This window comes from Oncorhynchus mykiss, chromosome 11, assembly GCF_013265735.2.
Source record: "Oncorhynchus mykiss isolate Arlee chromosome 11, USDA_OmykA_1.1, whole genome shotgun sequence".
Taxonomy (NCBI): Eukaryota; Metazoa; Chordata; class Actinopteri; order Salmoniformes; family Salmonidae; genus Oncorhynchus; species Oncorhynchus mykiss.
This window is the reverse complement of record NC_048575.1, coordinates 16,433,755-16,458,844: the sequence shown is the minus strand read 5'-3', so window position 1 is coordinate 16,458,844 and position 25,090 is coordinate 16,433,755. Positions and strand designations below refer to the sequence as shown.

General features: G+C 44.5%; 2 protein-coding genes across 7 annotated transcripts in view; both read right to left on the bottom strand.

Moving 5' to 3' along the window:
• LOC110516493 (ribosomal protein S6 kinase alpha-3) overlaps positions 1-14,041 on the bottom strand; it is a 33,751-nt gene extending 19,710 nt beyond the window's left edge. Inside the window, exons 1-2 of one of the 2 annotated variants that reach the window (XM_036935047.1) lie at positions 13,618-14,041; positions 11,803-11,862 (exon numbers count right to left, since the gene is read on the bottom strand). In XM_036935047.1, the coding sequence (XP_036790942.1) occupies positions 11,803-11,862; positions 13,618-13,680 (123 nt within the window). In that variant the 5' untranslated portion in view covers positions 13,681-14,041. Of the gene's footprint in view, positions 1-1,144; positions 1,584-11,802; positions 11,863-13,617 lie in introns of those variants that run through there. The other variant, XM_036935048.1, reaches the window with a different exon arrangement.
• Positions 14,042-17,531: 3,490 nt separating this feature from the next.
• LOC110535379 (pyruvate dehydrogenase E1 component subunit alpha, mitochondrial) lies at positions 17,532-24,384 on the bottom strand. Of its 5 annotated transcripts, XM_036935040.1 has the most exons (12): positions 22,932-23,071; positions 21,946-21,966; positions 21,356-21,424; positions 21,046-21,219; positions 20,813-20,939; positions 20,518-20,609; positions 20,349-20,441; positions 20,111-20,266; positions 19,969-20,040; positions 19,213-19,280; positions 18,706-18,814; positions 17,532-18,560 (listed from the first exon to the last, which is right to left on the bottom strand). In XM_036935040.1, exons 1-12 carry the CDS (start codon positions 22,992-22,994, stop codon positions 18,396-18,398), a joined length of 1,209 nt encoding a protein of 402 aa, XP_036790935.1. In that variant the 5' UTR covers positions 22,995-23,071; the 3' UTR covers positions 17,532-18,395. The 5 variants fall into 5 exon arrangements, with proteins under 5 accessions (XP_036790935.1, XP_036790938.1, XP_036790937.1 ...); XM_036935043.1 differs by lacking the exons at positions 21,946-21,966; positions 22,932-23,071 and adding an exon at positions 24,248-24,384; XM_036935042.1 differs by lacking the exon at positions 21,946-21,966 and having other exon boundaries at positions 22,932-23,087.
• Between the last annotated feature and the right edge of the window lie 706 nt (positions 24,385-25,090).

The window sequence follows — 25,090 nt, the reverse complement described above, 5'->3', positions numbered from 1 at the left end:
CCACCATGTTCAATACACCTTCTATTCTGACTGAGTGGAGACTCCAACATGTTCAATACACCTTCTATTCTGACTGAGTGGAGACTCCAACATGTTCAATACACCTTCTATTCTGACTGAGTGGAGACTCCACCGTGTTCAATACACCTTCTATTCTGACTGAGTGGAGACTCCACCATGTTCAATATAGCTTCTATTCTGACTGTGGAGATTCCACCATGTTCAATACACCTTCTATTCTGACTGAGTGGAGACTCCAACATGTTCAATACACCTTCTATTCTGACTGAGTGGAGACTCCAACATGTTCAATACACCTTCTATTCTGACTGAGTGGAGACTCCAACATGTTCAATACACCTTCTATTCTGACTGAGTGGAGACTCCACCGTGTTCAAAACACCTACTATTCACAGATCTGTGCAATAAATTGAACACAGAATTTAACACACAAGTTATCCAGCAGGACAGAGAGAGAGAAAATACAGAGAGAGAGTGTGATAAAGAAATAGACTGAGTGAGAGTGACAGAGGGCGAGAGAGACAGAGAGGTAGAGAGCGAGAGCAAGAGAAAGAAAGAAAAGAGGGGGAACCCCACAGTGCAGTGATCTACACTGGCTCTATTGTTCTTAGTCTTGTCAGTCTGATCTCTCTCTCTCTCTCTCTCTCTCTCTCTCTCTCTCTCTCTCTCTCTCTCTCTCTCTCTCTCTCTCTCTTGCTTTGTCTGTCTGTCTGTCTGTCTCTCGCTCTGTCTGTCTGTCTCTCTGTCTCTGTCTGTCTGTCTGTCTCTCTCTCTCTCTCTCGGTCTCTGTCTGTCTGTCTCTCTCTCTCTCTGTCTGTCTGTCTCTCTGTCTCTGTCTCTGTCTCTGTCTCTCTTGGTCTCTCTTGTTAGAGAAATCTCACCGCTTCATCTGTTGCCAGCAGCGCTTCTTAGGTCAGAGCCTCGTAATTATATCACACACACACACACAAATACACACATACACACATGCCTTTGTCTTAACATAGAATAAGAATGTTTGCCCTCACCCAAAGAAAGAGACACTGAATGTAATTGCTTGGGAAACTAACACAGTCAGTATGGGAAAGCAAACGCTAACCGTGTGTGTATGTGTGTTTGCGTGTGCATATTGTCAGAGCCCTACCCGTATATGGTTGTGTCTGATCCAAGACAAAAGCATCTTCAGCATTGTCCTCATATCACACACACACATCCACAAACGACGACAGAGAGAAACACATACCCAAGCATTCACAGGCCACTGAGTTGAAGAATGGACAGAGAGAGGAACTCATAGGAGTCTAAACACACACACACAGGAGGAAGGTCTGCCCAGGAAGAGCCTACAGCTGCTGGTCACCGTGGTGATTAGAGCATGTCCTGTCCTTGCTCCCCTGGCAACCACATCTGCACAGGAACACACACATCATTCCTCAGAGGGTTTCCACTACCTCACACAAACACACCCACACCCACACAGACACACGAACATACGGCGTTCCAATAGATAAACATAAAATCCTACACAACGCCCATGAAGATACTCAAAATATATAAATGGTCTGTAAACTGTATACTGTATGTAAACTGTATGTTTCACTAGCACAGACTGTAATATGTAATATGTTCATCGACAAATTCATCCCCCACAGTGACCGTACGTACATATCCAAACCAGAAGCCATGGATTACAGGCAACATCCGCACTGAGCGAAAGGCTAGAGCTGCCACATTTAAGGAGCTGGACACTAATCCGGATGCTTATAATAAATCCTGCCACGACCTACGGCAAGCCATCAAACAGGCAAAGCATCAATACAGGACTAAGATCTAATCTTACTACGCTCGTCAGATGTGGCAGGGCTTGCAACTATTGTATTTGCTCCAGCAGGTATATTTCACTGGTCATCCCCAAAGCCAACTCCTCCTTTGGCTGCCTTTCCTTCCAGTTCTCTGCTGCCAATGACTGGAACGAATTGCAAAAATCACTGAAGCTGGAGTCTTATATCTCCCTCACTAACTTTATGCATCAGCTGATGAGCAGCTTACCTATCACTGTACCTGTACATAGCCCAACTGTAAATATTCCACCCAACCACCTCATCCCCATATTGTTATTTTTTTGTTGTTGCTCATTTGCACCCCAGTATCTCTGCTTGCACATTCATCTTCTGCACATCTATCACTCCCGTGTTTAATTGCTAAATTGTAATTATTTTGCCACTATGGCCTATTTATTGCCTTACCTCCCTAATCTTACTACTTTTGCACACACCGTATATAGACTTTTCTATTGTGTTATTGACAGTACATTTGTTTATTCCATGTGTAACTCCATGTGTTGTTGTGTCACACTGCTTTGCTTTATCTTGGCCAGAACTTGTTCTCAACTGGCCTACTTGGTTAAATAAAGGTGAAATAAATACACTTAAAAAATACAGATTACAAAGGGAAACCCAGCCGCGAGCTGCCCAATGATGCAAGCCTCCCAGGCAAGCTAAATGCCTTCCATGCTCGCTTTGAGGCAAGCAACACTGAACCGTGCATGAGAGCACCAGCTGTTTACGCACCAGCTGTGATCACGCTCTTCATAGATGATTTAAGTAAGACCTTTAAACACTTTAACATTCACAATGCTACAGTGCCAGACAAATTACCAGGACGCGTACTCAGAGCATGCGCTGACCAGCTGGCAAGTGTCTTCACTGACATTTTCAACATCTCCCTGACCCAGTCTGTAATACCTACATGTTTCAAGCAGACCACCATAGTCCCTGTGCCCAAGAACGCCAGGTAACTTTTCTAAATGGCTATCGCCCTGTAGCACTCTCATCTGTAGTCAGGAAATGCTTTGAAATGTGGTCATGGCTCACATCAAAAACATCATCCCAGACACCCTGGACCCACCCCAATTTGCATACTGCCTCAACAGATCCACAGATGACTCAATCTCTATTGCACTGCCCTCTCCCACCTGGACAAGAGGAACACCTATATGAGAATGCTGTTCATTGATTACAGCTCAGTGTTCAACACCATAGTGCCCTCCAAGCTCATCACTAAGCTAAGGACCCTGGGACTAAACACCCCCCTCTGCAACTGGATCCTGGACTTCATGACTGGCCACCCCCAGGTGGTGAGGAAAGGCAACAACACATCCGCCACGCTGACCCTTGACACAGTGGCCCGGCAGGGGTGCATGCTTAGTCCCCTCCTGTACGCCCTGTTCAACCATGACTGCGTGGCTGTGCACAACTCCAACACCATCATTAAGTATGCCGGTGACACGACGGTGGGAGGCCTGATCACCGACGATGATAAGACAGCCTTTAGGGAGGAGGTCAGGGACCTGGCAGTGTGATGCAACGACATCTTCCTTAATGTCAGCAAGACAAAGGTCAAGAGCTTCAAGTTCTTCGGTGTCCACACCACTAAGGATCTATCATGGTCCACACACACCAACAGAGTCATGAAGAGGGCACGACAACGCCTCTTCCCCTTCAGAAGGCTGAAAAGATTTGGCATGGGCCCTCAGATCCTCAAAAAGTTATACAGCTGCACCATTGAGAGCATCTTGACTGGCTGCATCACCACTTGGTATGGCAACTGCTTGGCATCTTACCGCAAGGCGCTGCAGAGGGTAATGCGTAAGGCCCAGTACATGACTGGGGCCGATCTCTCTGCAATCCAGGACTTCGATACCAGGTGGTGTCAGAGGAAGACGCTAAAAATGGTTGAATACTCCAACCACTCAAGTCATAGACTGTTCTCTCTGCTAACGCATGGCAAGCGTTACCGATGCATCAAGTCTGGAACCAACAGGATCCTGAACAGCTTCTACCACCAAGCCATTAGACTGCTAAATAGTTAGTTAAATATTTAACCAAATAGCTACCCGGATTATCTGCAGTGACCATTTTTGCACTAACTTTTTTGACTCATCACATACGCTGCTGCTACTGTTTATTATCTATCCTGTTGCCTAGTCACTTTATTCCTAGTTATTAGTACATATCTACCTCAATGACCTCGTACCCCTGCACATCCACTCTGTACTGGTACCCTGTGTATGTAGCCAAGTTATCGTTACTCATTGTGTATTATTTATTACTTTCTCTCTACATTGTTGGGAAGGGCCTGTAAGTAAGCATTTTACTGTTAGTCTACACCTGGTGTTTACTAAGCATGTGAAAAATACCATTTCATTTGATTTAAACACTAGCCATTACTGGTGTTTTGTGTGTCTATGTGTTCCCTGTCTAGAGGTTAACTTCCTGCTGACGGTACAGAAACAGAATCTCCCTGTATCTCCATGACAACAGACATCCCTCTATCACCATTTGAGGAAGAAAGAGGGAGTATCAGAATTATGCTCTAAATTTAAACAGTCTGATTTTTCTTAAAGGCAGAATTTGTAGGGGAACAAGACCCGTATTCTCAAAGCGTCTTAGAGGAGGAGTTCTGCTGGGATCAGTTTTGTCCTTTAGATCATAAGTATATGGACGTGGATCAGCACTCTTACTCTGAGACGCTTAATGAATACAGGCCCAGAGTGTGACTGTGACAAGGTCATGTTGATTCAGATGGAGTGGTTCAGTAGATATCTGGCTCTGGGGGACAGGGGGATCCCTGGGTGTGGCTCTGGAGGACAGGGGGATTCCTGGGTGGGGCTCTGGGGGACAGGGGGATCCCTGGGTGGGGCTCTGGGGGACAGGGGGATCCATGGGTGGGGCTCTGGGGGACAGGGGGATCCCTGGGTGGGGCTCTGGGGGATAGGGGGATCCCTGGGTGGGGCTTTGGGGGACAGGGGGATTCCTGGGTGGGGCTCTGGGGGACTGGGGATCCCTGGGTGGGGCTCTGTTTGGCCTGTAGCCCCTCACTTCCTCCTTTGCCCTCTCCTTCTTTCTCTGCATCCATCTCCTCCCTTTTTTTCTCTCCCTCTCCTCTCTCTTTTGTCCCTCCCTTCCTGTGTCTCTCTCATAACTCTCCCCCCTCTCTTTCTCCTCCCTCTTCTCTCGATTAAAAGTGTCTGAGGGAAACTCCTAGAAAACCCCTCTGACCGTGTGTGTGTGTGTGTGTGTGCATGCAATATAATTGTTCTTAGAGAGTGTTCCATTCAGGAAGTGTGGCGCCTGATACAGAGATTGCATCATCACCTTGTGACCTCACAATAACTATCCCACAATGCTTCACTCTCATGAAGAGCCCAATGCCGGTAACAATCCCACAATGCTTCACTCTCATGAAGAGCCCAATGCCGGCTGTCCCAGTCTCTCAGTACTGTGTTGCACAATGAAATGAAAAAGAATATAGACAGAGTGTGTGCATTGCGTCATCCCCAGGGCAGTGATGAGCATACATATGGCAGGTTCTTTATTTTGGAACAGGCTCATTTGACATTTTTGGTATTATGTATTTATTAGGGATCCCCATTAGTTCCTGCCAAGGCAGTAGCTACTCTACCTGGGGTTTATTATGGATCCCCATTAATTCCTGCCAAGGCAGGAGCTACTCTTCCTGGGGTCCATTAGTTCCTGCCAAGGCAGCAGCTACTCTACCTGGTGTCCATTAGTTCCTGCCAAGGCAGCAGCTACTCTTCCTGGGGTCCATTAGTTCCTGCCAAGGCAGCAGCTACTCTTCCCGGGGTCCATTAGTTCCTGCCAAGGCAGCAGCTACTGTACCTGGGGTCCATTAGTTCCTGCCAAGGTAGCAGCTACTCTTCCTGGGGTCCATTAGTTCCTGCCAAGGCAGAAGCTACTCTACCTGGTGTCCATTAGTTCCTGCCAAGGCAGCAGCTACTCTTCCTGGGATCCATTAGTTCCTGCCAAGGCAGCAGCTACTCTTCCTGGGGTCCATTAGTTCCTGTCAAGGCAGCCGCTACTCTTCCTGGGGCCATTAGTTCCTGTCAAGGCAGCAGCTACTCTACCTGGGGTTTATTATGGATCCCCCATTAGTTCCTGCCAAGGCAGCAGCTACTCTACCTGGGGTTTATTATGGATCCCCCATTAGTTCATGCCAAGGCGGCAGCTACTCTAACTGGGGTTTATTATGGATCCCCCATTAGTTCCTGCCAAGGCAGCAGCTACTCTACCTGGGGTTTATTATGGATCCCCCATTAGTTCCTGCCAAGGCAGCAGCTACTCTACCTGGGGTGTATTATGGATCCCCCATTAGTTCCTGCCAAGGCAGCAGCTACTCTACCTGGGGTTTATTATGGATCCCCCATTAGTTCCTGCCAAGGCAGCAGCTACTCTACCTGGGGTTTGTTATGGATCCCCATTAGTTCCTGCCAAGGCAGCAGCTACTCTACCTGGGGTTTATTATGGATCCCCCATTAGTTCCTGCCAAGGCAGCAGCTACTCTACCTGGGGTTTATTATGGATCCCCCATTAGTTCCTGCCAAGGCAGCAGCTACTCTACCTGGGGTTTATTATGGATCCCCCATTAGTTCCTGCCAAGGCAGCAGCTACTCTACCTGGGGTTTATTATGGATCCCCCATTAGTTCCTGCCAAGGCAGCAGCTACTCTACCTGGGGTTTATTATGGATCCCCCATTAGTTCCTGCCAAGGCAGCAGCTACTCTTCCTGGGGTCCATTAGTTCCTGCCAAGGCAGCAGCTACTCTTCCTGGGGTCCATTAGTTCCTGCCAAGGCAGCAGCTACTGTACCTGGGGTCCATTAGTTCCTGCCAAGGCAGCAGCTACTCTTCCTGGGGTCCATTAGTTCCTGCCAAGGCAGCAGCTACTCTACCTGGTGTCCATTAGTTCCTGCCAAGGCAGCAGCTACTCTTCCTGGGGCCATTAGTTCCTGTCAAGGCAGCAGCTACTCTACCTGGGGTTTATTATGGATCCCCCATTAGTTCCTGCCAAGGCAGCAGCTACTCTACCTGGGGTTTATTATGGATCCCCCATTAGTTCCTGCCAAGGCAGCAGCTACTCTTCCTGGGGTCCATTAGTTCCTGCCAAGGCAGCAGCTACTCTTCCTGGGGTCCATTAGTTCCTGCCAAGGCAGCAGCTACTGTACCTGGGGTCCATTAGTTCCTGCCAAGGCAGCAGCTACTCTTCCTGGGGTCCATTAGTTCCTGCCAAGGCAGCAGCTACTCTACCTGGTGTCCATTAGTTCCTGCCAAGGCAGCAGCTACTCTTCCTGGGGCCATTAGTTCCTGTCAAGGCAGCAGCTACTCTACCTGGGGTTTATTATGGATCCCCCATTAGTTCCTGCCAAGGCAGCAGCTACTCTACCTGGGGTTTATTATGGATCCCCCATTAGTTCCTGCAGCAGCTACTCTACCTGGGGTTTATTATGGATCCCCATTAGTTCCTGCCAAGGCAGCAGCTACTCTACCTGGGGTTTATTATGGATCCCCCATTAGTTCCTGCCAAGGCAGCAGCTACTCTACCTGGGGTTTGTTATGGATCCCCATTAGTTCCTGCCAAGGCAGCAGCTACTCTACCTGGGGTTCAATCACATTAAAGTAACTTACATTACATATAAAACAAAAGATAAAAAAGAACATCATATAACATTATTACACCACTACATATCTACAATACAACATGTATAATACCACCATACAACAATATTACAATGAGTGTGTGTGCTAGCACTTATGCATATGCGTGTGACTGTACCTTTGTGTGTGTCTCTTCACAGTCCTCGCTGTTCTGTTTTTTAAATCAAATTCTACTGCTTGCATCAGTTACTTGATTTGGAATAGTGTTCCATGTATTCATGTCTCTATGTAGTACTGTACGCCTCCCATACTCTGTTCTGGACTTGAGGATTGTGAAGAGACCTCTGGTGGCATGTCTTGTGGGGTATGCATGGGTGTCTGAGCTATGTGCTAGTAGTTTAAACAGACAGCTCGGTGCATTCAGCATGTCAACACTTCACCATCTCTCCTCCACTTTGAGCCAGGAGAGATTGACATGCATATTTGGGGCGGCAGGTAGCCTAGTGGTTAGAGCATTGGGCCAGCAACCGAAAGGTTGCTAGATCGAATCCCCAAGCTGACAAAAATCTGTTGTTCTGCCCCTGAACAAGGCAGTTAACCCACTATTCCTAGGCCGTCAATGTAAATTAGAATTTGTTCTTAACTGGCTTGCCTGTTAAATAAAGGTAAAAAAACTAAACAATTATATAATAATTAAATATCATTCATGTTAGCTCCTTGTGTACTTTTAAGGTCCAACCGTGCTGCCCTGTTCCCTCTTTGTGGCACCTGACCACATGACTGAACAGTAGTGCTGCTGTGACAAAACTAGGGCCTGTAGGACCTGCCTTGTTGATAGTTGTTAAGAAGGCAGAGCAGTGCGTTATTATGGACCGACTTCTCCCCATCTTAGCTACTGTTGTATCAATATGACAGTTTAGTCACCTCAACTTGCTCAATTTCCACATTATTCATTACTAAATTTAGTTCAGGTTAAGGGTTTAGTGAATGATTTGTCCCAAATGCAATGCTTTTAGTTTTAGAAATACTTATTCCTCGCCACCCATTCTGAAATGCTTTACTCAAAGCCAGTGGCATGTCATTAGTAAAGATTGAAAAAAGTAAGTGGCCTAAACAGTTGCCCTGGGGAATTCCTGAATCTTCCTGAATTATTTTTTCCAAAAGTTTACTAAGGGTTGCTAACAGTCTGATTGGTCAGCTATTTGAGCCAGTAAATGGGGCTTTACTATTCTTAGGTTGCTAAATTACTTTTGCTTCCCTCCAGGCCTGAGGGCACACACTTTCTAGTAGGCTTAAATTGAATATATGGCAAATAGGATTGGCAATATCGTCCGCTATTATCCAAGGGTAATTTTCCATCCGAGTTGTGGTTTGGTGGTTTGTCATTGTTGATAGACAACAACAAAAAAATTAACCTCTTCCACACTCACATTACGGAATTCAAAGTACAATGCTTGTTTTCATAATTTGGTAAGACATACTTGGATGTGTAGTGTCAGTGTTTGTTGCTGGCATGTTATGACTAAGTTTACTAATCTTGCTAATTAAAAAATCATTAAATAATTGACAATATCAGTGGGTTTTGTGATGAATGATGGGGCTGAGTTTGCCTTTTTGCCCCAAATTTAATTTAAGGTGCTCCAAAGCTTTTTACTATCATTCTTTGTCATTTATCTTTGTTTCATAGAATATTTTCTTCTTCTTTTTATTTAGTTTAGTCACATGATTTCTCCATTTGCAGTACGTTTGACAATCGGTTGTGCTGACAGACTTATTTATTTCACATTCATTTTGCGTCATCCTCTCAACCATACAATTGTTACATTTCTCATCAATCCAAGGGGATTTAACAGTTTTTACATTTGACTGATGGCCCTTTGTGATCTGGAACAATCTGGCTAGACAACACACACACCCACACTCTGAGGGCGTCTCAGGGGGAGTTGGAACATGCAAAAATTCCCATTCACACATGAGTATAATACACACTTGTACATGTGTGAAATAGGACAAATATAAGCACCCAGCAAATTATGTATTATTATTATTTTACACATACATATATACACGCACAAAAGCACACACATACATACACACACACAAGCACATAGGTCTTAAGGTTGATAAAGGCTGAGTAATATATCCTTCCTGTTTGGCCCTGTCCGGGGGTGTCATCAGATGGGGCCACAGTGTCTCCTGACCCCTCCTGTCTCAGCCTCCAGTATTTATGCTGCAGTAGTTTATGTGTCGGGGGGCTAGGGTCAGTTTGTTATATCTAGAGTACTTCTCCTGTCCTATCCGGTGTCCTGTGTGAATTTAAGTATGCTCTCTCTAATTCTCTCTTTCTTTCTCTCTCTCGGAGGACCTGAGCCCTAGGACCATGCCTCAGGACTACCTGACCTGATGACTCCTTGCTGTCCCCAGTCCACCTGGCCGTGCTGCTGCTCCAGTTTCAACTGTTCTGCCTGTGATTATTATTATTTGACCGTGCTGGTCATTTATGAACATTTGAACATCTTGGCCATGTTCTGTTATAATCTCCACCCAGCACAGCCAGAAGAGGACTGGCCACCCCACATAGCCTGGTTCCTCTCTAGGTTTCTTCCTAGGTTTTGGCCTTTCTAGGGAGTTTTTCCTAGCCACCGTGCTTCTACACCTGCATTGCTTGCTGTTTTGGGTTTTAGGCTGTGTTTCTGTACAGCACTTTGAGATATCCGCTGATGTACGAAGGGCTATATAAATACATTTGATTTGATTTGAATAATTGAAGATAAGGGTGTGAAAAAAGGGTGTCATCATTTTCTACGATTCATTCATGATTATCCATAATCATGGTAGCATCCATGTTAATGTAGAAGTGCTCAGAAACATATTACATTCTTATTTACAATAAAAGGGACTCCAAAATGGCACAATACATTCATATTCATTTCTATTAGGCACAACATCATCCAAAACACAACAAGTTTGTAGAGTCACAACCTTGATGTAGTCATTGTGTGCTAGGAATGGAACAAAATACTAAACTTTTGAATAAATGTAACATTATAAGTGAATTTGTCCAAATACTTATGACACCTTCAAATAGGGGGACTAGATACATAAAGTGCTTACACATGTTTTACCATTTAGAAATGTATGAAAATAACCTAAAATAAAAGGTGACATTCTGTAATGTCGCCTCATATTAAACATTTGATCTCAAATCCAAAATGCTGGAGTATAAAGAGTATAAAAGTTTTAGCTTCACTGTCCAAATAAATATGTAGGGTAGTGTTTGTGTGTGTGTGTGTGTGTGTGTGTGTGTGTGTGTGTGTGTGTGTGTGTGTGTGTGTGTGTGTGTGTGTGTGTGTGTGTGTGTGTGTGTGTGTGTGTGTGTGTGTGTGTGTGTGTGTGTGTGTGTGTGTGTGTGCGCGCGCGTGGGCGTTTAAAGACGCCAGAGAAAGTCAGTCCAGATGGCCTGAGAAGATTAAATACCATCTGCCAGCGAGCGCTGGACACAGCCAATCCCTCTCTCTCTGTCTCTCACGGACACATGCACGCACACACACATACGCACACACACACACACAAAGTATAATATACATCACATACACACACACTCTCCATAGGGACTACAACACACAGGGTCAAATACAAATTATTTTAGATTTTCTTGGCGTAGCTTCTTTAGGTCTATTCCATTGTTTCCGTCATATCAGGCAATCCAAATCACGTGTGTGAAAGAATTTGACATACATAAATGACCCAGATCTGACACACAGACACACTTCCAGAAAGAGAGGGGGTTTCACAGTCTGTCTCCGTGACAACAGGGTGCGGCATTAAAGAGCTGTGGTCAGAGTGAGAGGAAGACCCCACTAAGATGCCCCTCGATGTCGTGTGTGTGTCCCTCTAGGGATATTAGTAATAATACCTGCTCAGCTCTTCTCAGACGGCAGATCTATAAGCCATCTCCTCTGCATTTAAATGTCTATACATACAGCTGACACATACAGAGAGAATGAGAATGAGAGAGAGAGGGAGAGAGAAAGAGAGGGAGAGAGAAAGAGAGAGAGAGAAGACGGGCTATGTGCACACTGCGCACAAAATGAGTTGGAAACTGAGTTGCACTTCCTAACCGGCCAAACGTATGACCATATTAGAGACACATATTTTCCCTCAGATTACACAGACCCACAAAGAATTCAAAATCAAATCCAATTTTAATAAACTTTCATATCTATTGGTGAAATACCACAGTGTGCAATCAGAGCAGCAAGAAGTGTGACCTGCTGCCACAAGAAAAGGGCAACCAGTGAAGAACAAACACCCTTGTGGGGGGGGGGGTGTTTGAGTTTGTAGACTTACGTTACAGGACATAGAATCATCCTCTCCAATAGAATCCTCAAGAACATGCCGATGGGCATCCTGCAAAAACACAATAAACAACTATTAGTTATTGTAATGTGAATTTTAGGTCAATTTTATTTCAAAGAAGTCAACACAATTTCTAAATACCTGGTGTTGCTAGATGTAGTGAATCCCAACGAAACAACGTTGTAATGTATAAGTTATTACTGTGTCATTCCCATTTCACAACGTCGCTAAATACTTGGGAATGGATGTACCGTAAAATATAGTGAAACTGTTGAAGTCATTTTTGTACTGGCGCTGTCAGGTCACATGTTTCTTTAATATGAAAGTGATTGGATCGCTCAGAATAAACTGAGGCTGTAACATGGTTATTATTCATAATAGTAGCACTTATCGTTATTATTACTTAGTTCAGTGCAGCAGTAAGCCTGATAAACATGTAACAGGATGATTGAAAGATAGAGAGAGGACGGGAGAGAGGGGGAGAGAGAGAGGGGGAGGGACAGTGGAGAGGGAGAGGACGGGAGAGAGGGAGGGGGAGAGAGAGAGAGAGGGACAGAAAGAATGGAGAGGGAGAGGACGGGAGAGAGGGAGAGGACGGGAGAGAGGGAGAGGACGGGAGAGGACGGGAGAGAGGGAGAGGACGGGAGAGAGGGAGAGGACGGGAGAGGACGGGAGAGAGGGAGAGGACGGGAGAGAGGGAGAGGACGGGAGAGAGGGAGAGGACGGGAGAGGACGGGAGAGAGGGAGAGGACGGGAGAGAGGGAGAGGACGGGAGAGGACGGGAGAGAGGGAGAGGATGGAGTGAAAAGACAGAAAGTAATCTCACGGCCTCTGTCATGAAAGAGTTAATGTCTCTCTGTCATGAAAGAGTTAATGTCTCTCTGTCATGAAAGAGTTAATGTCTCTCTGTCATGAAAGAGTTAATGTCTCTCTGTCATGAAAGAGTTAATGTCTCTCTGTCATGAAAGAGTTAATGTCTCTCTGTCATGAAAGAGTTAATGTCTCTCTGTCATGAATTGGTTAACTCTCTCTCACACACATACACTCACTCACACACAGTGTGATACAGTGATGGCTATCTAATGGACCAGTATCGACTGAGGGCCCAACAGTCTAACAGTCAGTCTACCTGCTGCCAAAACTCATTTATTGTTAACTTGCTTAGTTGAGTAGGAATGATTGAGTGAGTGAGAGTGCTGTTGTGCCCTAGAAACATTCTCCCACAAAGCACTGAGAACACACACGTTACCAATAATATGTCCATCCTCTTGTTATCGAGCATGAGATACATACTGAGATAGACAGAGAACAGAGAAAGGTAGAGAGAGAGAGGGAGCTGTGTACAGTAGTACACTAGGGTATAATTATGAATCAAATGTGAATCAGAGAATGTCTTCAGACAATCATACGCGGGCGACTCTACTCACTTCTCTTTAAACACGTCACGCTTGCTTTAACCGCATCATCCAGGAAACACACGCCCGCTGAAAGCCGCATCCTAAATCGTGCGGTCTGTCGGATGACCGCCCACTCGCCTTTCTCTCTCTCTATTATCCGAGGCTCAGCAACTTATCCATTTGGTTTTAGTAGCCAGCCTCAGACCCGTGGTGCTACGCGTTTGTTTATATCTATGAAGTGCAGCTCAGAGACAGTCAACGTGACGCTTCAATATAATAATCTGTTCACATCTTTTCCCGCAGACAGTTTTCTGGTGATGGAAATGAATACTATCTCTCTCTCTCTCTCACACACACTCACTCTCACACACACACACACACACTCTCTCTCACACACACACACACTCACCTCGCTTGCCGCCCGCCCCAGTGCCATCTTCTGCCAGGGATCTGGCAATTGTGCCAGGGGCATCTTGGCGCTCGAGCTGTCCTGGTTTCCTCTGATCTATTCTAGTGTTGTCTATTAGTTAGAGCGCTAAAGCTCCGCTCCAGACAGGACCGTAGGCAATCAATGTAGTAATCTAAAACTCTGTTCTATTCTAGTAGGCTATCGCGTTAGCCCCGAATGGGAGGAAAATGAGTTTCTAAAACAGGGGCCGCCCCGTCGTTCTCTAGCGGAATAATGTTCACTACATTACACTAGCTGAGCTAACGCCTTTTACGGAAAACTGTCTCGCTCTCCACTTTCGCCCTTGTGTCACTATGCCGTGTTTCCACTGCCTATTCTCTCTCTCTCTCTCTCTCTCTCTCTCTCTCTCTCTCTCTCACTCACTCACTCACTTCCGTTTTGACCCAATATGGCGCCGGGTGTCTTACCTGCCTGTCAGACTGACGAGTCACGCCTGCGTCATATTTGGGGGCGGGGCCCTCTTATAACGGGAGTACGGGACACCTCTTCCGAGCCGGACACAGGCAGGTGAGGGGGCTTGCTCTTGGAGTTACAGTCTAGCCGGGCCGGTCACATGAGACACCGGGTGAGAAGAGAGACTTTATTATTTGGTGAAGGCGGTGCGTTGTAGGCTAATGGATCCGTAACCATGAAGAGCCCACAGTCAGAGTGCAGAATATGACTCTGATCAATACGGAGCTATTCAGGCGATGAACTGAAATATGCTGCAGGTTGTGTGTTGAAAATGATATATGATATAGATAAGGCTATAATAATTATATGATGTAGATAGGCGAATCATGGGCTTTATCATAGGCTACAATTCGCCCCAACATAGTATAGTATACCTTAATATTAGCAGTTTAATTGCCACCCTTGACTTTGGAGGGGTCTGTCTCTGACTGTATGAATCGTTTCTCACCAGTTAAAGTTTGATGTTGGAGGTCCTTAGCGTGAGAGACTGCTTTATTATGAGCTATTTATAGTCCATCCACCTTATGGGCCCTATGAAGGATAATGAGAACCATGAACTGGCACAGAGTCATTATCTATGACTAAAGAGGTGTGTGTGTGTGTGACTGAAGATGTGCTGTGGGCGGGAACAGTATAATTACAACCCAAAGATATTTATACTGAACTGCCAGACTGAACTTGGTGACAGAACATTAATCTCTGCCTTCTCTCCTCAGATACAGCTGTACTGTCTGGGCGTGGACTTCTGGCGCTGTGGTGACATCTGCTGGCAGATGATGTCTTAGATTTATGGATGTAAAATGAACTGGATAGGTGGAAGCAAGATGGCTCCATCTGCCCTTCATAAAACCAGACTGGCTGGGTATGTAATAATATTCGACTAGTATTGGACTTGATAGACTACAATGAGCACATTATGGAAGATAGCTTTATTTTATTTGTAGACTTTTACAAGGCATTTGATACAGTTGAACATTATTTTATTTTTGAGACTCTTCGATTGTTTGGTTTTGTTCAATATTTTCAAATTGTAATTAAGACCATTTACAATAATAGTAACAGCTCTGTTAAATTATCCCACGGAACTTCACAAAGATTCCACATTAGACGTGGAATGCCCAATTTCTCCTTTCTTATTTTTATTGGTCACACAAGTTATGGCACTTCATATAAATAAGGATGGTTTTAGGGGTATTCAGATACAAGACAAAGAGATAAAATGTTCACAATTGGCTGACGACACCACCATTTTTTTTGGAAAGATCATAATGAAGTCAAGAAAGCTATTGAGTGTATTAATGTCTTCACACATGTATCAGGTTTATCTCTGAATATTAGGAAATGTGAATTATTTGCATTGAAAAGATATGACTGAAACTCAGTATGTAATATCCCTGTAAAAGATGTGACTGAAACTCAGTATGTAATATCCCTGTAAAAGATGTGACTGAAACTCAGTATGTAATATCCCTGTAAAAGATGTGACTGAAACTCAGTATGTAATATCCCTGTAAAAGATGTGACTGAAACTCAGTATGTAATATCCCTGTAAAAGATGTGACTGAAACTCAGTATGTAATATCCCTGTAAAAGATGTGACTCAGTAACTCAGTATGTAATATCCCTGTAAAAGATGTGACTCAGTAACTCAGTATGTAATATCCCTGTAAAAGATGTGACTGAAACTCAGTATGTAATATCCCTGTAAAAGATGTGACTCAGTAACTCAGTATGTAATATCCCTGTAAAAGATGTGACTGAAACTCAGTATGTAATATCCCTGTAAAAGATGTGATCACATATCTTGGTATTACAGTTAGCAAAGATCAGAAAGATTTCACTCCTGGTTATTAAGAGATCTTTCTTTATCTGGATGAGTACTTTTATCACAATCTGAAGGTCCAGATGAGTTTATACCTCCTTTGCCTTGGATGTTCCTCTGTCAGTAACTAAAATGGTTGATACTAAATTATTTAACTTCATATGGAGGAATAAACCTCATTATTTAAGAAAAGCGGTAATATGTAGCACCCAAAGTGAGGGAGGGTTGAATGCTCTGGATTTCAAAACCTCTAATATAATATTTAAGACCAAATGGATACAAAACTATTTAAGAAATAAGGGTTGCATCTGGAATAGCATCCCTAATTTAATATTCCAACACATTTGTGGTCTAGAATTCTTACTCAAATGCAACTTTGATATGGGTAAAATCCCTATTAAGCTTGCAAACTTTCATAAACAAGTACTTCTAACTTGGAACATCACGTACAAACACAATTTCCCCTCATAGGTATACAATCTGGAATAATAGAGACATAAAATACAAAAACAAGTCTTTGTTTTTCCAGAACTGGTTTGACAACATTATTTGGGTTAAACAATTATTGAATGATGGACAACTATATGATTATCCAGAATTTATTACAACACACAATGTTACATTCACTCCTGAGGAGTATCAAATTGTTGTTAGAGCTGTCCCTTAAGGTGCTATTCTTCTCTTAGGAGAATATAACAGTACTCCAAGTGCAACTGTTGAGGATTTTGTCGCCTCAATACAATTAGAAGGAATTGACATTTTAAACCATAAATGTAATAACATGTATATAAGGACACTATGTCAATATGTTACTATTCCCTCTGCTAAAATGTACTGTAATGCAGCCCTAGGACAAGTGAACTGGAACAAAGTTGTGTTGTTATCTGGTAAATATTGTATATCTAATAAGGTGAAAGAAGTATCATTCAAACTCTTTCATAGAATCTACCCTGTAAAGACCTTTATTATACACAGATTGAAAATAGCTGTTGACAACAAAAGTGTATTTTGTAATTGTGACCCAGAGACTCTTGACCATTTATTTTGGGACTGTTCTTATGTCAGAAGATTTGTGTGAGTTAGAATATTTTATTTTAAAGGAAAAAACTATTAATGTTAATTTGAAAGACTCTGTTATTATGTTTTATTTTGAACCAAATGATATGGACCCTGATTAAACATTCATTGTTAATGTGTTTATCTTTCATGGAAGATTCTTTGTCCATAAAATGAAGTGGGCAGAGAACAAACCCCTCTTTACATTATTTCAGATAGAATATAAATATTATTTTGAAATGATCAGTAAATGTAAAAACAAAAAAGCAATACGCACCATAAAAGTATTTAACAAATTGAAAATGAATCTTGATATATAATACTGTTAGGTTTATGTACTCGTTTGTATATTTGTATATTTGTATATTTCTGTTTTTTTGTATTTGTTGCGTTCATAATAAGATAAAACATTGTTTTTTTAAAGATGGCTCCATCTGAGAAGCTAATCTCATTAAGTTTGGTACATTATTAGCTGTCTGCACACAGAACTCTGCAGTGTTATCAGACACAAACAACTAACATATCACACAGTCTCTGCCAATTTTATTGCTTCAGTCAAATCACAACAAACTGTACAACAATCGTTCAGTTTTTCAGTTCTTCTGTTAGTGCTTGGATCAGTATCCGCTGCTCACGGAAAGAAGGATAGATTGATGCCCGGGAGGAAGTTAAAGAAGGAGAGGAAGAGCAAGAAATAGACCACCATTGATGGTCCCTTTTTCTATGATGACAATAATGACTTGCAGTATGATATCTCATTAGTTTATCTATCTAGTCAAAGTGCTACGGTGCTACAATAACATCTGGGTCAGAGGTAATACATACTAACAGTCTGAAACCTTACAGGGAGATGAACTTGGTTTAACCTAGAACCATCCCCACACACACTCCCTTATCCAGGGGTAGCCAACCCTGGTACTGGAGAGTTAGAGGGTGTGCAAGCTTAGTAAGTACCAGCGTGAACACACCAGATCCAGCTAATCAATGTCTTGATGACTGATTGAATCAGGTGTGTTAGTGCTAGGCTGGAACAAAAGCCTGCCCTAAGCCATACACCTCCAATCTACAGACAGGTGGTCCCTCAGTGTCAGGAGAATACATAAATATAAAACTACATAATATACTCAATACAGTGTCAATAAATACCAGTGACGTCAGTGTCAGAGGTGTCAGACTGGTTTGGATTGCTGCTACAGACTGAACTCCGACCTACAGGGTCATGACCTTCTTTCATATAGTGCATTTAGAGACAATTCATGAGGGAATAAGAGAAGGGAGACAGAGGACAGGAGGAGTAGACTTTCACCCAGGGGTTGGTTGCAGAGGGTAGAAAGGGATGTGCAGCTGATAGACTGTACAGTAGTTTGGTCCATGTGTGTGTGTGTGTCTAACTGACAGACTTCAGTTTGACCCAGGGGTTGGTCCCACGGACCTCCATGGGTGGATTGTTGGCGAAGATGTGGTTGCAGAGCTCGTCCAATGGCGGCTCAGGGTCAGAGATCGCAAACTGGGCCGCATCCTCGATCACTTTCCTGATCTCTACATCTATCTCCTAATGGTAGGGAGGAAGGAAGTAGGTAATGAAGGAAGGAAGAAGGAAAGAAAGAATTGGACCACCTGTGTCTGTATGTTTGTGTGTCTATGTGTATGTTTGTGTGTCTGTCTGTATATTTGTTTGTCGGTGAAGGTGTGAGTACCTTGATCTCCTCCACAGAAGCCATGTTGTTGGACAGCATACGCTCCTTCAGCATGGTTATGGGGTCACTCTTACTGCGCACTTCCTGGATTTCCTCACGTGAACGGTAGCTACAGGACATTACATCACACACAGGAAGAAGAGGAGTTAGACCTTATTAGCAGGGTTCGGATCCAGCCATTCGTTGACGAGAGAGAGAGAGAGACAGAGAGAGAGAAAGAGAAACACACACGCACACAGAGAGAGAGAGAGCGATAGAGCAAGAGAGAGCTAGCACGCGCTGGAATGGAAGCGATGGTAGAGTGTTATTAGGCACGTCCCAAACCAACACTGAACGACACTGGGTGAGCCTACAGGACAGGCTACATTGGAGAGTGAAGTAGAGCGGCTACACAAGGTAGAGGGCAAGAGAGACAGAAAGGAGAGGTGTGGTGAGGAGTGAGGAGGTGGAGAGAAACCGAGGGTCAGGTGACGGTCACAGGGTCAGGGGTCAGAGATCACATCTCACCTAACCCCGGGGTCACTCATGCTGTGTCCATGGTAACGGTAGGTCTCCAGCTCCATCACAATAGGACCCTGGCAGAGAGGTTTCAAAGCCAGGAGACTCAGAATGCTAACCAACGCTCCTATGACACAGCTGAATGTCCTGATCAGGGAATTCTACCCGCTTGGAAAGTGGAGACTTCATAAAACATCAACAAGTTAACATTACTGGTGACACCTTGCAGCAAAGACATACAACTGATATATGGTCTGTCCCTTGCAGTTTTGGAAACTGCATCGACATTTGAGGTGGCTAATTAATGGTAAATAACTTAATTGTTTTGTCCCACAGTTAGCTGATGATTAGCTAGCCAGCTAAAATTGTTTACAGTTAGTAAGCAGTTGCGTCTACACTATTTTTCTAGCTACAGTTGCGCCGCCAAGTCAATAACCTGTCTCCAAAGATGACCTGATGTCTCTATATCTATGCTCTTTGGCCCTGTAGCACACCAGGAGCCCCATAAGTGGTTAAACTGGGAACAGTTACAGCTCTGTCCTATAGTCCCTTCCACAGACTGCCTTTATTCTACTGGTCACTGGGCTGAGCCTCCCTCTGTCAAGCAAGAGACACGTGTGATACTACATGCTGATCAGCCTTCTGAGATTTCACTGTCTGAGACAAAGTGATTCTTAACACTCTTCAAGCTCTTAAATCAGTTATAACTTTCTCTGCCCCAATCAGATCTCATCTTTTCCAGCTCTACAAGCCATTATAGCTCACCTTCCCAGCTCTGCAGTAGTCTGCAGCAAACTTGATGGCCTCCCTCACACACAGAACGTCCATGCCATCCACCTACACCACAGGGACGGAGGGGTTAATATAGCAAAGATACACTCACTCACTGTGTGTGTGTGTGTCCTACCTTGATTCCAGGTATATAGTCTCCTCTCTTGAAGTAGTCAGTGCTCGCGGAAGATCTCTCTACAGACGTCCCCATGCCAAACTTGTTGTTCTCACAGATGAAGATACACGGCAGCTTCCACAGAGCTGCCATGTTGAACGACTCAAAGATCTGTCCCTGATTGGACAAGAGAAGAGACAATGATGATGATGATGATGATGATTTAATAACTTCATTGTAACCGTTAGATAGACCTCACCTGGTTGGCTGCTCCGTCTCCGTACAGCGCCACGCACACCTGGTTGTTGCCTTGGTACTGACAGGCTAGTGCCACACCTGCCCCTAATGGAACCTGTAGACACACACAAACACACAGTGAGAATGCATGGGTGTGTGTTTGTGTGTAAGTGACCAGTTCAGATAGTTACCTGAGCCCCCACGATTCCGTTCCCTCCATAAAAGTGTTTAGCGTACATGTGCATAGAACCACCTTTACCCTTGGCCACACCCCCTCTACGACCTGAGAGAGGGAGAGATAGAGAGAGGTCAGAGAGAGATGGAGAGATAGAAAGAGAGAGAAAAAGAATAGAGAAAGAGATTAGAGATCTATTTCAGGTAGAAGTTGCAGAGAGCTAAGATCAGTTTATCTTCCTTAAATCCTGACTGTAACCATTAGGGGGAAATAGAGATCTGACCTCAGATTAATGTCTAGGTGTATCCCACCTGTGAGTTCAGCCAAGATCTCTCTTACAGACACGCCCCTTGTGAAGGTGTAGCCATGGGCGCGGTACGCCGTGATCAGGTGGTCTGTTGGGTTGATGCCTGCCTCGATGCCCATCGCACACGCCTCCTGTAACACACCACCAACAGCAGCTAGGAGTGAGGGGGGGGGTATGTTCTTGTGTCCCTGAGAGTGTGTGTTTATATGCTAATCTAATGTGTGTGTGTGTGGTGACCTGTCCGTCGTAGAGGTGGCAGAAGCCTCTGATGATCTTCTGCTTGTACAGCTGGTCAGCCTTCAGCTCCATGCGTCTCATGGTCTGCATGGTTCTGTAGTACTGGAGGCCCTGTTCTCTGGTCAACACCGCTGTCTCAGAGGGGCCCGCCTCCAGACGGTGCAGCTCACACTTCTATTGGTTAACAACAGGGAAGGGAGGGAGACAGACAGCTCAACCAACCAATCAGATAACAGTTTTAAGAATGAAGTTCCCTTGTCATATCTAGGGCTCGTCCAGCAGGGCGTGTTAAAAGTGTATGTGGACTCACCTTGACGTCAAAGCTGGCCTGTGGGGTGAAGTCAGCGAAGGAGCGTGTGGAAGCCACCATCCTGGCCCCCTGCAGAGAGAGAGAATGACACATGAGAGAGCGATACACACACAGGAAATACAAGTCTAATAGCCAGCCACCCTCCTCCCCAGGCTAAATCCACCCACAGTGTGAAAGGAGGACTGGGAATTCTGCAGAAGAAACGTGGCTGTTTGGGGTTCAGGTTTCTCTGTTAGAGCCAGCCAGCCAGTCAGATACTAACTAGTGGTATTGGTGGTTGTCGGGGTGTTGCTGGGGCAGGCGGTGATCGGACAGACCAATTAGCAGCTGGGGAACAGAGGAACCATCCAATCAGACCAAAGCACGGCCAGAGGTGTCTGACAGCTGCCCTAATAGGGAGGAGCAGAGGGTCGGGACAAAGCAGACTAATCTGTAGTCAGAACTATCACTATCTACCACAGTGCACCAGTCAGGGCCTCTATCAGTACACACACGGGCTGTTTTCTATATGAGCTGTTTTGTGTTCATGGTCTGACATCCTAAATCAGGCCTACAGGACAGGCTGTACAGCAGAGCTATGAGCTCCTTACCTCTGACACTGTTTGGGCTCCCTACAAGAAAGCCAGGGAGAGCAAGAGAGAAGGGGGAGAGCGAGAGAGAAGGGGGGGTGGGGGGTGGGGGGGAATAGAGTAAGGGGAAAAGTAGTCATTGGGAGAGAGAGGAGAAAATGAGTGGTGTCTGTAATTAATCTTTAAAACACCAGGGGAACTTGTGCAAAAACTCATATCTCTACAGACTACAGACTCCCAGTTCACAAACCTGGCCTGCTAGGGCCTAATACCTTTTTGACCATGAAAGGTGTGCTGATGAGTTTATGGTGAGAGAATGCGGCTGAGGGGGCTGAAGTTCACAGAGAACATTACAGAGGACAATCTAGAGACCAGAGGCAGACAGCCAAGAGAATAGCCCCAACCATCACTAGCCTACACACCATCCTTACAGCGCCACCGTGCGGCAAACTTGTAGACGCCGCAGGTAAAATGAAGCATCTAACTAGGATGCGGAAATCCCTTGTTGTGCCCTTATACCCGCGCAAAAAACACGAAGCACCATGGACAGCACCAAGATTTTTTTTAAACTGTGGCTGTAGTTCGCGCTTATGTTCTTATTGCCTTTTACCCTGTTCTTTATAAGTGTGAACTTACTGGAAATAAATAGAAGAGAATGCAATAATCGTTGGTATCCCATTACACCCTACACAGCTTTGTTGAAACATTTATCTGGCAGAATAGAGCATGCATGCACAGGCTGTCAATGTATGTAACAACTCATATAAACAATACCCGCAGTAGACAGCGACAGTAAATCGATTTGGTTGTTGTGTCGTTGAGTTCGTACTGACTGACCATGTTACCAGGCCTACAAGGTCAGCACTGCTAGCTGGGGCTGGAGCTACTACCAACCTCTCATCCGGCAAGTCTGGCTGGCTAGCTAGCTTGCTATCTCAGTGCGAAATCACCTCGCTAACTTTCAGCATCATGGACAGCGGCACGGAGGTTGTCAGTAGACTACGTACCACATTCTTGCTGGCGTTGCCCAGTCGGAACACGTTCGAGATGAGGGTCAACATATTTTGCATGCTACTGGACACCCTGCTCTACCAGTACAGAACAGCAGACCTAATTAACAGATTAACGCCGACAACACAGATCAGCTGGTCGGGTGGCCAACTACAACTATCCCGGGGTTGGCCAAAACAAAATGAAATTACATGATGATAATAAAGATTCTAAACTACAGGTGCATTCCTGTACAGAAGTACCCCCGCATTCTTATCGTTCAATATCTAGGCCTATTCTAAAAGTGCTTGAAATCTATTTCAGTTATTGCCTGGCTGTATCCTTAAATGTTCTAACGTTTTCAATGCTCTGACGGTATTTGAAAAATGTATAATGTCCAGCTGCTGTCAGTCTCGGTAGCTACCCAGGAACTTTCTCTGTCATCAGAAGAAAATAGTTTATTCACAGATTTTCTACTTCTGTAACTCTGCTGAATCGTCGGGCAGCTAGAAGGACCATTGCCCATCTGTCCCCAGTCGTTCCCTTCACCTGAGAAAGGCAAGTGAGTCCGATATGCCATTCACCTGATCTCGGTCTCACCTGTGCACAGTATAAATTAGACTACATATGCCTACATAGAGTATGTAAGGAAGCAGGTAGCCTAGCGGTTAAGAGTGTTGGGCCAGTAACCGAAAGGTCGCTGGTGCACATCCCTGAGCTGACTCGGTGAAAAATATGTCGAGGTGCCCTTGACCTAGGCACATAACCATAATTACTCCAGACAGGGTGGGTACAGCAGTGGTTGATGAATGGTTTAAACAGTTCAATCTGTCTGACTATTCCTGGACTTGTGAGTACTTAAATCTATCTGGTTTCAGCTCATCTCTTAGAGATGGAGTCAGAGACACAGATTTTTTTTTTAAATGAAAGTTGTGTGATGGTCCTTCGACAATTCCCTATCCCCTGTGCCCTGCAGTACGTTTGTCTGTCCCACTGAGGGAATAGCATTCAGTGAGTGTGTGGAAGAGTTTAGTGCCATCGGGGCAGAGGTGGTCACATGCTCTACAGACTCCCAGTTCACAAACCTGGCCTGCTACAATTTTTAACTCCTGACCCTTAATACCGCAATACAAATATAATTTGATTGGTTGATGTCAACATAATCAAACTCAGGAAGTAGGGTGGGCTGGGACCAATAAGAATCCCTCTTCTCTCTGACATCACTCACCAGATCTCCAAGGACTACGGAGTCTACATGGAAGGCCTGGGACACACACTCAAGACAGGATACACACACTCAACCAATTCCCACACAAAAACATGAACAAATTACCTGTGCCTTCTCTGACCTCACCTCTCTACTCCTCTTCTCCAGGGGTCTGTTCATCATAGACAGAGTAGGCGTTCTGAGACAGGTTACCGTGAATAACCTTCCAATAGAACGTTCTGTAGACGAGACCCTGCGTTGGGCACTCAGCACACCCAGACTACACAGGAGGGCAGTGTTGACCCCAGTGTGTGTTTATGTGTCTCTGTCCTTTTGTGTCCAGTTGGATCATACCATGTGATATGACTAATCAGTCCTGTACCAATACTAACAAAGGGATGTTTTATTCAATCAGATCAACCCTGAGGAGGCATTGAAAGCCCGGTGGCCAAAGTAGGAGCACACCCAGGACAACCCCAACACCCAGTAAGAGTGACACTCAACAGCTGACCAGTCAGATCTAGTCTCGGCTGTTGATTAACCAATTACTTTTAAGCCAAATTGCCAGTTCATATGGTCAAGTAGTTTAGGATGAATCCCCTTTCTCATGTTTGTTCCTGTAACTTCCTTTTACAACCACAAGATAGCAATCAAACTCCTCTCTTTTGTCAGCTTAATCACATCACATTGCAGTTTATACAATTAATCAATTTCATATTTTAATTATGCATTGAAGGTGCAGGAACCCTACAATTATTGTAAACAAAGATGGCATTTCCAGACCAGTTGATGGCGCAATAGCACACTTTAGGGCTATAACTTCTGAACTGTTGACTTTGAGTCATGCAATTTCATAAACATTATGTACATAAAGGACAGTAGAATATGTTATGCAGATATTGTGACTAGATATAGTACAGTTACGACTGGTAGTTACTTTTCATAGCAGGTTAGGAGAGTAATTTAGCT

What these genes read in the sequence shown, in the direction of transcription:
- LOC110535379 (XM_036935040.1), bottom strand. Translation starts at nt 22,994, where the DNA reads ATGCAAAATATGTTGACCCTCATCTCGAACGTGTTCCGACTGGGCAAC. An exon ending in GCAACGCCAGCAAGAATGTG is followed by an intron (nt 21,967 to 22,931) that starts GTACGTAGTCTA and finishes GCTTTCTTGTAG; the next exon opens with GGAGCCCAAACAGTGTCAGA. An exon ending in AGGCCAGCTTTGACGTCAAG is followed by an intron (nt 21,220 to 21,355) that starts GTGAGTCCACAT and finishes GTTAACCAATAG; the next exon opens with AAGTGTGAGCTGCACCGTCT.